This window comes from Mustela nivalis (assembly GCF_964662115.1).
Source record: "Mustela nivalis genome assembly, chromosome: 5".
In the NCBI taxonomy this organism is placed as follows: domain Eukaryota; kingdom Metazoa; phylum Chordata; class Mammalia; order Carnivora; family Mustelidae; genus Mustela; species Mustela nivalis.
In genome coordinates, this window is record NC_139024.1 from 22,888,332 (window position 1) to 22,901,843 (window position 13,512).

Consider the following 13,512-nt stretch of genomic DNA (forward strand, 5'->3'; position numbering starts at 1 on the left):
GGGTCTTACATCTCACACAAGCACACGCAGTTCCCTTATAACATCCGTCTCCGCGCGTACAACTAGTGGCTACTTCACATCGTTCCTAGGAGCAGAGGCTCCTCCCTGGGTTCTGGAAGGAAAGCGCCCCTGCGCTCTGGCCACACCCAACAGAAAAGCAGGACGTTTTCCCAACAGGACAGAGGGTATTTCTGAGAATTAGGTTCCTCCAGGCTATTCCGTTTTATGCTTCCTAAGCTGAGGAAGAGGAGCTTTGTGCATCAACTTTGAGGTACGGTGTCTGAGTAAAGACCCGCCACGTGAGTTCTGCCTCCGAAAACTTAACAGTGGTCAGCTGTCATGGTGGTAACAGCGGCAGTAGTGAACCCCGGGCGTGTATGATGGGCCGGGCACTGTGCCAAGCATTCAGATATACAAATTAGTTCAATAACAATAACAGTGATAGCTTGTAGCCCTTTCCTCTGAACAGTCCTGTCCCACGCTCGAGGTAGTCCCTCCCGCACACCCCCCAGGACAGCCGGGTCCCGAACTTCACACCGGGTCCCAGGTTGCACCCCTCTCCCATCTCCTCAGAAGCATGGTAAGCAACACAGGAAAGGCCTTCTATGTGATTTTTCAATGACTTCTTTTAAAAAAATGTAGAAAGGAGTGGTATTCTTTCTGCTAAATCACATCAGGCTATTCAGTTTACCCTGTAAAGTGTCACAGCTGTCTTTGGAAGGATTATTTCTTCTCTCCCCTCCCCGCCACACCCCCTTCCCAGGACTAGCTGCTTCACCTCTGCCTCCCTGTGTGTGTTTTCCTCCTTCGTAGACCGCAGCAGGTGTCTCTGGCCTGTGCCGTCTCTACCCGTCCTTGCTGACTTGTCAGGAGTATTTGGCCCAGATCATCCCAGGCTGGAGAAAAAGGCAGCTTTCCTTAACGATCACTGTCCTTCCAAATTCAGGTGACCTCCAGCCCCTGCCGCGTGCGGTCCAATCTGGGGGCAACAAAGTGCTGCTTTTCTTCTTCGGAAAAATTCCCTCGGCCCCTTTGACTTCTGAAATCCTTCAATTCTAATATCTATGTGGATCCTAACATGGCACAGATTACCAACGTCCCAACCCCCCACCTGGGGCAGGGGGCCTGGGGAAGGAGGAACTCTAGACTTCGGGGCAGGAAGAGTTAACTCTGCCACAATGCCTCTTTCCCTGCCTTCGCATGGAAAAAGGAGGGGGTGGTTCCTGGCAGCCGTGGTGCCAACTGAAGGATGGCATGCAAGATCAACAAACGGGGATGGCAGATTGCACGGCTTGCGGCACCAAGCTTCCAGCAACTGCTATGCTCACTGGGTCTGTCCTCTTCCTCGGGGTTGGCTCAGGCAGCTTTTCAGTCCCCCTCCACCACCTTCCTCGACTCTATTCTCTACAGAGCTAGGGAACATGGACGAGGCCGAAGACGAAGCCGTCTCCCAGGAGGCTGGCAGAGGTGGTGCTTGTCTTGACTCATCTGGAATCCCTGAGAGGCCCCGGCGGGCCGTGGCCGGCCCTGGGTGGTTGGCCCTGCACGGAGGACTGCCTCAGACTACAGCACAGAGAGGTCATTTATTGTCCCACAGCCCAATCCCTCTCGAGTCCACAGAGTACCCCTTGATTAAATATTCTATAAAGATTTGAAGAATTAGACAAAGGCCCAAAGTAACCACGTGTGGAGACCACGGCTTGAATCCACAGCAGAAAATCATTTCAGCAGAAGACAGGTCTCCTTTGAGGTACAGATTTGTTCCTTTATTCTCAGATTGTCTCGGAGAGCCCCCTCCAAATCAACCCTGAACTTCTGGAACATTTTTAATAAATTTAATACCAGGTTGCAGATTTATACCCCCAGCCATGAATTTTGAAACAGCAAAGTGAAGATGAATCAGGAGAGATAAAATTTTGCTCAAAGAAAGCAGTCTAGTATCACCAGTTCATACGCACTTTCTCGTTGTGCATAAAAATGGACTCGGCGCAGCCACAGCGGTGGCCAACCAGAGCTCGGACAAACAGGTCCATCTCTCTCAAGAGCCCTGACCTCCAACGTGCCTTCCAGTCGTGGTGTGGGATATTCTCCTTAGTCTTGGAAATTCTTCCTCACGAGCAAGCACAGTACTCAGTCTCAGTGGGCCCCGTGCTGCTATAAATGAAATTGCTTTAACTGGAAAAAAGCAAGGGGCAGGCATGTTGATGTTGCTTTCCACATGGGAGAGACTGGCCTCAAGTCAGCGAAGGGGACTTTCCTTCTCAGAGACGTGGGCACTCAGGCTTCCCGGCACTCACCGAGCCCCAGGTCCAAGCCCGGTGAGAAGGGGCAGGACTCGGAGCACCTGTGCTTACGGACAGATTCCCAAACTCCATTAGCCCTTCTCGTCCTTCCCCATCACCCTGACCTGTCCAGTCCCCCAGACCTGGCCCCACGGACATCTGTGGTTCCTCACTCCCCTCATCAACCAGTCGCCGAGGTCCCTTTGCTCTGCCATCTCAGAATCTCCCGGCCTCTCCTTCCTATGCCTGCCTCCCCCCAGGGAGAGGTCCCTATCAATAGACACCTGCCACAGACCCTTGATGGGGTCCTCCCTCTGGGATCAACATTAACACCGCTTCCTAAGGCTCCTACATCATCGCCTCGCTCAAAAACATGCACTGCCTAGTAAATGTCGAAGCTAGCGTCTGATGCACCATCTGGCCCCGTGCGACCAGTTCCACAATGACCTCACGTTATTAGCCCTGGCCACGGGCAGCCAAAGCGAACATGTTCCTCCTCGAGGTCCACACCCTTCCTACCCAGCCTTAAAATAACTGGTGTGCATCACGCCAACCCCAGGGAAGGAACTGTATCAAACTATCCCAGAACGAATAAATCATGGTCAGCAGATGCCACTTACTTAAGAGAGAACCATGTCTAGTGAGTAAAGGAAAACATTTTACAAAGATCTTCATGGTGCCCCATTTAAAACTGGGTTAGGAGTTTCTCATGCAACGTGGATCTGAGAGCTAATTGGGATTTGCAATTTGCCACCTTTACCCAAATTCCCAGCCTCAAATGAAAGGTCCACATGAATCGTCCATGTGAATCAAACTTACAGGTGGCTTGAAGAACAGATCAGTTTTACCCACGTGGCAGGCAGACTGCGTTCCCGCAAAAATGCTAATTAACCCTGGGGTCCTGAAGGTGGGTCAGCGGTTTGCAGAAGTGCCGACCCGTACAAGACGGAAGAATCCGAGATGCTGGAGACTCGAAACCCAGGGTCTAAGTGGACGATCAAACCAGAAGACACCACACGGGATGCCTCAATTATCCATCCCGTCGGCAGTCATTCATCAAGCCCCAGCTACGTGCTCCTGGATCACTCCAAAGTGCCAGGCAGGGCTAGAATTTCACTGGGCTCTGTTCTTTTTAAAGTCCGCAGACATCAATCAGGCGTCCGGGATCCGTGCTGTGTGGGGGAAGAGCCAGTTCCACAAGGGCAAAGCAGCAGGAGCTGGAAAGAATGAACACGCTGAGGGCTTATTGTGCTGCGTGCCCGGTCAGGAGTGCAGACCAAGGCCAAGGCTGAGAAAAGGAGCGAGCGCAGCCAAATGCTAGCAGTACCCACTGGGAATGTGCCTGCAGAGGGGCTGGGAAGAGAGCCACGGGCCCGCTCCTACCAGGCGGGAGGCCGAGGGTGAGCTGGGAGCCAAGTTGCCATATAAAGGCTCCAGGGGAAGGGGTGGAGGTGCCTTCCCGGCTGATCCTCACCGACCCCGCACAAGGTGGAGCGGAGAGAGAGGGCACGCTATCTCTGGACGGCTGCACCCTGTGGTTGAGTTAAGGAGGAAACAGCTAGAAAGACGGCACCCGTGTAGACATTCCAGGTCTGCGATCAACACGGCCATGTCCAAGCATTCCAGATCAGACGGGGCTCACTGTGCGTGCGAGGCTGAACATGACCGCTTCGCCGGAAAGAAGACCACAGGGAATGAGGGAGGCCTGACTTTGAAAGCGGCACAAGCAAGGACACGCCGGGCGATTCCCAGACAGTGTTTGCGAGCACTCTGATGACTGGCCTGCCTCTGGAAGTTCTGGTTTTAAAAACAACAACAACAAGAAACTGACCCCATCTAAAAATGGAGAGGGTTAGACAGGCAGCTGCTCGATGGGTGCAAGTGATGGGAATGCAGATAAAGGTTATTGTTTCTGGACCATGACCTCTGTGAAATATTGCCCATCTCACAAAGCTTCTTGGAGGCATTTTACCGGATCTCCTGCCCAATAGATATTTCCAGAAGAAGTGGGGAAAATCCCTTCATGTTCTTCCAGAAAACAAACCCAAGCATACTTTGTGGAGACGCTAACTGTGGTGACGCTGACGTCAGAGGCACCTTCCGAGGTAGGCCCCAGTTTGCAAGGATGCTGCCGACCCTGCTCATTCCTGTGTTTCGAGAACCATCTGTTGGTACATTTGGTTTCTACCAAATGCAGTTTACACCATAAAGCATACAATATGTGCACATTTCTGAAATGAGACGTGTCATTTAATTGAGTTTTGGTTGGCATTTGTAATAGCTGCTCTACCTCGTGTTACCGTTTAGCTTTCGGGTGGCATCAAGCTGACTGAAATGTTGTGCTTTGGTCTCCGTGTGTGTGTGGGAACCGGAGTTATGAGTCGTACCATGGATCTTGGAGCAATTAACCTCCTCAGACAGGAGCCAAAGACATTTCTCTTGTTCTCCCTGAGGAAGTCCTTTGTAAGAGCTGGGAGGAGTGGATTCCTTTTCTCTGAGACTGTTGAAAAACCAGAAACCCTGGCTGGTACCACAACCATCCGCCACAGACAGGCCCACCTTGCTGGAGGGCTGTGTGCAAAGAGGGCTGGAGCCAACTTGGCCATGTTTTGTACACAAACAAGTCTTCCTCAGATGTATCTGCTGCAAACTTACGAAGTTTAGATATGGGTCTACACTGAACTTTCTCAGAGCAGGACACCAGCAGGAACGTTTGGTGATTCCTTTGCCAATAAAATCTGGGGGTGACTTCGCTCAATGCAAATCCGCAACTCAGAGTCTGTCTAGTTACCTGAGGTTGAGGCCATTCCGAGGGTCCTGCAGGAGGAAGCTTGAACTTGCCTCTCCTGAGTGGTTCCCGACCCACGTCTGAAAACTCACCAACACGATGCCGTGCTGTCAAGCACTGTCAGTCTAACTCTGGGAGTGGTCCTGCGATTCCTTTTTTGTTTGTTTTCTTTTATCCAGGACTAGACGTTTTGACACAAGTCCAGCGAGGCAGGGCGGTGGGGGTAATTCATGGAAGCATCTAATAAACCATCTCATTTTCTCTAGCTAAGAAAGCCTTCAGCTCTTGGTGCAAAAAGCGAAAGGGCCGGTTACCCCTGCTTGCTGGGGAAACCTTTCCCGCCAGCACCTGCTTTGTCTTGCGAGTCTGGCTCCGATTTTGCAAGGGAGATGCACTGTCAGTCGCAGGCCCCTCAGAGAAAGACTGACCCTGTGTGGCTGATCGGATTCATCACGTTAAAATCTCTTGAGATTTTATAGAAACTCTCCGCTGTTGATGTTGGAGAAATTGTTTTAATAAGTTATACCACAGGGTTCCCAAAGCTGCTATGCATTTCAATCACTTGACGACCTCTAAAAATAGGCCTTTGGGCCCCATTCTGGCCCAGAACCAGAATCTCCACAGGTGGGGCCCTGAGAATGTGTATTTTTAAAGCTCCCTGGGTGATTCTGATGATCATTTAGGAGCTATTATCAAGAAAGAATTAGAAATCTCTCCATCTTAAGACCTACTGCCTGTTTTTATAATATCACTTTAAAAAATAAAAATCCATGTTCCTCGTAACAGATTTTCACAACACAGATGTGTAGAATATAAACGTGAAACCTCAACCCTTCATTATCACTGACCTGATAACATAGATCAAGTACATTTTAAAAAGACCCGGTCTTATTTGCAGAAGTCAGACTTTACCTTGATAAGAGATGAATATGAATAATGTTTAAAAAAAATAAAAGAAAATTCTTTTTTTTTTTAACCTTTGACATTTTCTCGTGCAAAATTTGTTCCTTCCTTCCTTCCTTTCTTTTTTTTTTTCCTTCAGTGGGAAAATCAGCAGATACGGGGAGGAAATATTCTACTTTTCCCTGCAGCCATCAGCTCTGGCACTACCTGAGTCAAAACAGAATTTCCCCCTTGCTGGACCATGGAAGTGGCCGACACAGTTTTCTGCAGAGCTCCTCACCAGATTGATAAAATCACTCAAGGAGGTATGCAGAGGGCTCTTTCTTTTTCCTTCCTTTTCTTTTTTTAAATTTTTATTCTGTATTCTTGGAAAAAAAATGCTTAGACATGAACACTCTTTGCTTCAAAAATTAGTCTCAGAAAAATGAAGTCTCTGCTGATTCCCAATGTAGCCTTCAGACTTTTAAAATAAAGTTAATACTGATCCCTCAGAAGAAAGATAAGGTATATAGACTCCTCCTGCTTCTTTAATCGCTTGGTGATAGCTATGTCTATTAAGAGACTACCAGTCTTCCAAAGTATACATCTACAACCTAACTTAGTCTAGGATTTTTGTAAACATAAACAATGAATTCTGGAACACTGAAAAAAAATAAAATAAAATAAAAATTGTAGGAACTAACAATTCTGTAAGTTGCTGGAAGCCTGGTGGGTTTTCCAAAGATTAGTTCAAAGCCTCAACATCCAAATAAATCTCAGGTGTAGCAGTTTTTAGCCACTGCAGATTAATACATTCTCAGCAGAACATGCCTGGTGTGGGTTTTCTAGATTTACTTTTATTTCTAAAAGAGAGGAAATACAAATCATATTCCCCTGATCATTTGGGAACATGAACCTAAGATGCTATCCTGGTCTGAAGTAATTTAAAATCCGTTACTTCTCTTTTAGTCCTCTGTATGACAGTTCACCAATGTGGAAAATGTGGGAAAAAATTATTATTATTTCCTCCTCCAAAGCAGGAAAGGAAAGTAAATATTTAAGGAAGAAGTACTATAATACTAGAAGAAATATTTTTTCATGCTTTACGGATTCCAAAGCATTTCAAATACTCAAAATTCATTCTTTCAGCATTTTGTCATGCGTCTAGTATGCCAAGCATCATCTCAGGTTTATCAAAACAAGGCTTGTGTCCTTCAGGAATTTTCCCAGTAGTGGGCGAGGCAGCTACACAAAAAACAACCATTTGGAGAATCACAAAAGAAATATTTATAAAGACCTATGGAGTATGGAGCTTTGGGTTAATGATTTTAGGAAGTAGTTGGGACACATAACTACTTCCTTATGGCCTGAACAATTACCCTGCTCTTCTAAATATAATATAAATTATGTGTCTGTTTTTCTTACTAAAAAAAAAAAATCAGAGATCAAAACTGTAAACATTTCATTCTTTAGGATAAGTAAAACACGGCACAGAGTCAATGTAGAATTTTTGAAGAGTTAACAACATGACTCTCATACAGATATAAAATTAACACATTAAAAAAATTACTTATCTCATTAATGAGGGAGCCAATACAATGGTTAAGTTGGCTCCAAGAACAATTAAAGAATTGGGTGCTTACAAGCATTAAAAAGAATGTTCGATTACTAGGTTAGATACGCACCTGGCTAATAGTCCCCAGGGTCATACAATCATAACTTTTGAGGTTATCTCGTCTACCAGAGAAAAATCTACAAATTAATGTGTACTTTACAGGGCCTGGGTTCTAATCAAATAGTAAATAGCAAGTTTAAACACAGATACATTCTTCTGAAGAATTAAACAGTTCCCCAGCATGGCTTTGTCAGGACATGTAGCCTCCCAGCCCAGCATCTTATTTCTAAGTTTTGAATAATTTTTCTTCATTACCATGAAGTGGTTAAGACTAGGGACATTCTGCTTGGGACATCCTTAGCTCTGGGTGTGCTAGCTGGGTGTACTGGCTATGTTTGAATCTTTAAAATGATGCACAGGTGTGGGAGCAACTGAGGGTCTTCAAAAGCTTCATAAGGGAAGGGACACTAGCGCTACATCTTATACTACTAATTGGCCCTTGAAGATGAGAAATGACAAGGGCTATTGCATCTAAGAGTCCCCTCAGGTCCCCTCATTAAGAGCCCATTCATATTCAATTGTATTTAAGGCTTCTTTAAGTGATACTTTTAACAAGTTTTATTGTGAGTTTCCTCTCCTAACTGCAGGGAAATAATCACAAAATGTAAGTAAAGATTACCAAAGGCAGAGTTAACAATCAGTAGAAAGGGAAGAGAGAGAAATCTACAAAAAGAAGGCACAGACATTTAAAGAATCTCATCAACAGATTCATGCTCCCAGGATGGGATATTGACCTTGGGCATCAAGAAGAGGTTAAATTAGGGGCGCCTGGGTGGCTCAGTGGGTTAAGCCTCTGCCTTCGGCTTGGGTCATGATCTCAGGGTCCTGGGATTGAGCCCCACATTGTATCGGGGCTCTCTGCTCAGTGGGGAGCCTGCTTCCCCCTCTGTCTCTCTGCCTGCCTCTCTGCCCACTTGTGATCTCTGTCTGTCAAATAAATAAATAAATGAAATCTTAAAAAAGAAGACGTTAAATTAGGTAGGGATATGGTGGCTGGGTTTGGACATTGGGGAGCGTATGGGCTATGGTGAGTGCTGTAAGATATGTAAGCTTGATGATTCACAGACCTATACCCCTGGGGCAAATAATGCATTATGTGTTAATAAAAATTATTTTTAAAAAAGAAGAGGTTAAATTATTTTTAGTACCTTTAAGAAGACAAGGAAATATACAATATATCTGAATATGATTTTTTTAAGTTTTTATTTATTTATATGAGAGACAGAAAGAGTGAGAGAAAGTGAGAGAGAGAGAGAGAGAAGATGAGCAGGGAGAGAGGCAGAAGGAGAAGCAGACTCCCCACTGAGCAGGGAGACCGATGTGGGACTCAATCCCAAGACCCCAGGATCATGACCTGAGCCAAAGGCAGATGCTTAACTGACTAAGCCACCCAGGCACCCCTAAATATTATTTTTACTACAGTGATAAAAATAATTTAATAAGTTATGCATTTCTTTGATGGTTCTGGAAACAATATGTACCGCACATAGTTTGCAAGGAGTTCTTCATTCTTCTGAACCAAAATAATTTTAATAGAAACACAAAATTATCATATAGATCAACAGAGGAAAAATATGGCTCTGAAACAACAATTTTGCTTTACAGATAACTATTGGTCCAAAGTGAAAAAATAGTTCACTAAGAGGCATGGTAAGTTTGTGGCAATTAAACTTTAAGACGGTTCATCCCTTGAATCAGAAAAAGCATACTCCTAACTATGTTGACATCACAAGTGTCTCATATTGGCAAGATACCAGGGGATCTGTCTGTTTACTAAACATGGCCATCATCCAAGCTACAGTTAGAAAAACAAACAGCTATTACTAGTAATGCTACAAAACAACAGGGCTATTTGTTAGCACTGAACTGATAGGTTTTCTTCCTTTTTAAAAAATTACAGGTTCTGACATAACTTAAAATTAAACTGTTAAACAGAAATGTTTTCTTTCACGCACTTTTGAAAATTCTAGTGCAAGCAAAGGTGTCCTCTCCAGTTCTAGTTATCTGAATCATCCCTGATCAAAACACCAAAGGAAAAGAGAATAATAAAATTACAAAGAAAGTCCATAAAATAACACTTCAAACAAAATCTATAACTTAACTTTTTAAGTACAGGTTCTAAAAGAATTCTTTTAATGCTATAGTAAAGTATCTTTTCTGCCATTTTATTTTTTTCCTTAAAAAAGACAACCCAGAATAGGAGTGCCTAAGTTTTCTGCTGGAGTAAGTCACTTGTCCAAAGATTACAGTTCAGATAATATATTGTACCAAATTCTAGATTAATAAATGTTTAATGGACTCTTTAATTAATAGCAGATCAGGAATACTTTTGGGTAGATTAATCAAATTGATTCTTCCACTAACATAGCAAATTCTTATACCCTGAAATCGTACAAAGTATATAATTTAGAGAAAACACTAAATATGTAGGGGAAAGCATTTGCAGCCCAAATACTTGGAATCAGAAACTCAAGTGCATATTTGTAAATCACTGCTTAAAAGCTAAATGAAAACTTAACACTTTAAGCAAGGTTTTATCATCTTCAAGATGTAGTCATGGTATAATATGAGCATAGAAACTTCTCTGTCATCTGTATAACCAAAAAGAGACTAGTAACCTTTTAATAAATCCGCTAATAATAGCATCAAATCTGACAAATTTAGTCATTCTCAGCAGAAGTACTGGGCTGGGTAAAAATAAGTTACATGCTATTTGTGGCAAACAGGGATTATATTCGGAGGTGGTTTTGAGATGTCCAATATAAACAAACACAAAGCTTTATATTAAAATGTTCTTAGTATACACATAAATTATTTGGTTTTAAACTTAGTGATTCTGAAATTTTACCATATTTGAAATGAATATATATTGTGTTCATGTATAAAATGTCTCACTAGGGGCACCTGGGTGGCTCAGTGGGTTAAGCCGCTGCCTTCGGCTCAGGTCATGATCTCAGGGTCCTGGGATCGAGTCCCGCATCGGGCTCTCTGCTTAGCGGGGAGCCTGCTTCCTCCTCTCTCTCTCTCTCTCTCTGCCTGCCTCTCTGCCTACTTGTGATCTCTCTCTGTCAAATAAATAAATAAAATCTTAAAAAAAAAAAAGTCTCACTAAAGAGCTGATGTCACCTTAAGCATTTATAAAGCTGAATAAAAATAAACTGCATTTAATGAATATTCAAGAACTTATAATAAACCTTAATGTTTGTACTATTATGATTTTATGAAGGTGGGGTCATTTGTGACTTCTTCCTTCTTTTAAACAACTATATATACACTTTTACCTGATCCATTAACCCCAAATTGTTTTCTTTCTGATATTTACCTTACTTTGGAAGAATTTCATCTTCTAAATACTAAAGTGTCAAAGAACTGAAGAATTTCAGGGCTAGGAGAATCTTTAGAGTCTACGCATTGTCAGGGTTCCCAAACTGTACTTTGTATCAGAGGTTCCAGCGGTGCTCATTGAAGGGCAGATGGCCAGGCCTCTCCCCACCCATCTGACTCAGCAGGCTGAGGATGGGGCCTGGAAATGACGCCCATCCCACCCCAAGAGGATTCTCAAGTAAGGGTCTATAAATCACTGGGAGGAACGACACTGTGCACCGACCCTCTTTCCTAAACCAGGAATCTTACTATATCAACCATCCTGTTGTAGACCTTTCTGCCTCAAACTACTCCCTCTTCAGCTCCTACAAGTAATAGTCTCCTTGGTCTGCCCATGAACACATCAGATGGAAGTTTCTCAAAGAAACTGGTACCTTCAAAACATAAAACTACCCAACATGAGCTCACAAGAACACACCAATACAAAGACATTCTGAAGAATGATATGCATGAAGAACTGACCTGTTTCTTCTGGTATTTGTTTATCAGTTTCAAAAACAAGGCGTAACATCTGGAGTAGTTGGCCAAGGCTACACAGCAGTCATGGTAAGAAGTAAGTTTGCTGCAGAAATGCCAAATGGGAAAATAAAAATAAACTTTTTTTTCTCATTAAGTTCAAATATACATATGGTTACTCCAAATGCAGATGTTCAAAGGGTTGCTCGTGCCTGAAAAAGAGGCTAGAAATACTCTGCACGCCAGTCCAGAGAAGACACAAGGAGGCTTGCTGTCTGCTCTAGTCTCTGGGGGCATGGAGGTGGGGGCCAGGGGGATCCTTCGAAAAAGAGAAACCCAAAATCTCTGATACATGTATTCAGTGTGAATTTACACCATACATGTGGTTCAGAAAACACAAGCTAAGAAATTTACACAAATTCTGTTTAGATACCAACCACTGAATCCCCTGGGAGCCATAAGAAACAAATGTTGAACTGTTCAATAGTGATACAGCGATAAGAGGCAAAATGTCCTAAAAGTTAAAAGCCTTGAAAACAGCTTCAAAATTTTGAAGGCATGCAAACAAGCAACCAACCAAAACCCACAAGGCAGTACTGACAAACCTATATCAACTTGGGAGATGTTCCTAAATCTCTCATTAAGTGATAGATTAATAGGTAAAACATCATCAATATTGTAAAAACGTGACCTTGTACAAGGCCATTAACAAGTCTCAGTAAATTTTCAGAGAAGTGTCTTCGAGCTTATATTCTCTGGTCAAAGAACAATTAAGTTAGGAAATCAACGTAAGAATACATATCTTATGAATGGATAAAGAAGATGTGGTACATATATACAATGGAATACTATGCAGCCATCAAAAGAAATGAAATGTTGCCATTTGCAACAATGTGGATGGAACTAGAGGGTATTAAGCTGAGCAAAATAAGTCAGTCAGAGAAAGACAATTATTATATGATCTCTCTGACATGAGAAAGACAATTATTATATGATCTCTCTGACATGAGGAATTTGAGAGGCAGGGTTGGGGATTTGGGGGGCAGGGAAGGAAAAAATGAAACAAGATGACATTGGGAGGGAGACAAACCATAAGAGAGTCTTAATCTCACAAAACAAACTGAGGGTTGCTGGGGGGAGGGGGAGTTATGGAAAGGGTGGTTGGGTTAGGGACATTGGGGAGGGTATGGGCTACGGTGAATGCTGTGAAGTGTGTAAGTCTGGCAATTCACAGACCTGTACCCCTGGGGCTAATAATACATTATATGTTAATAAAAAGAATTTTTAAAAAAGAATACATATCTTAGAAAACTTACTTTTGAAAACTTAAAAACATAACTTATGGGACGAAGAAACATGTTTAAAATAAACACATTTAAAAATAAAAGGTTTAAAAATAAAACACGGAGATCCAAATAACTGAAAAAAAAAAAAAAACAACCCACAAATCAAACTTTGTGAGATACACCATTTAAAGCATTTAAAGGAAATGCTTTTTGGCACCATTTAAAAGAAAATTTCTAGTCTTCAGAAGGATTTTAAAAAAGGAATGAAATTTCTAACTAAAATAGAAGAAAAATATAATATACCCAAAGGCAGTAGAAGAAAAGTGTCGATATAGATGAGGACAGAAGGAATATAATAGAAAACAAACATACAATGAATGGATTGGATCAAGAAATCTGCTGATAGTTTACCAAAATTATTAACATTAGCAAACCTTTGGCAAGACTGACCCAGAAAAAAAGGAGAAACATCATATGCAATCAAAAGGAGTGAAAATCAGTATAAACAATGCAGAGTCAGCGTGATCTAATGCTTAAATATACGGCTTCCAGAGCCAGACAGATGGCCTGGTTTGATTTCCAACTGTGTGATAGTGAGAACAGTACTAAGCCTCTGCATGACTCAGTTTCCTTATATATGAAATGAAGACAATAAGGATAGTACCCACCTTTAAAGTTGTTATAAGGAATAAATAATTTCATATTTGGAAAGTGCTCAGAACACTGCCCGGCACTTGATAGCCGTTATCTAAGTATTTC

General features: G+C 42.8%; 1 protein-coding gene across 2 annotated transcripts in view; it reads right to left on the reverse strand.

Moving 5' to 3' along the window:
- Positions 1–13,512, reverse strand: part of ARMC2 (armadillo repeat containing 2) — a 112,012-nt gene that overhangs the window by 20,710 nt on the left and 77,790 nt on the right. For both annotated transcript variants that reach the window (XM_082732050.1, XM_082732051.1), the window contains one exon: positions 11,474–11,573. In XM_082732050.1, coding sequence (XP_082588176.1) covers positions 11,474–11,573 — 100 coding nt within the window. The remainder of the gene's footprint in view (positions 1–11,473; positions 11,574–13,512) is intronic.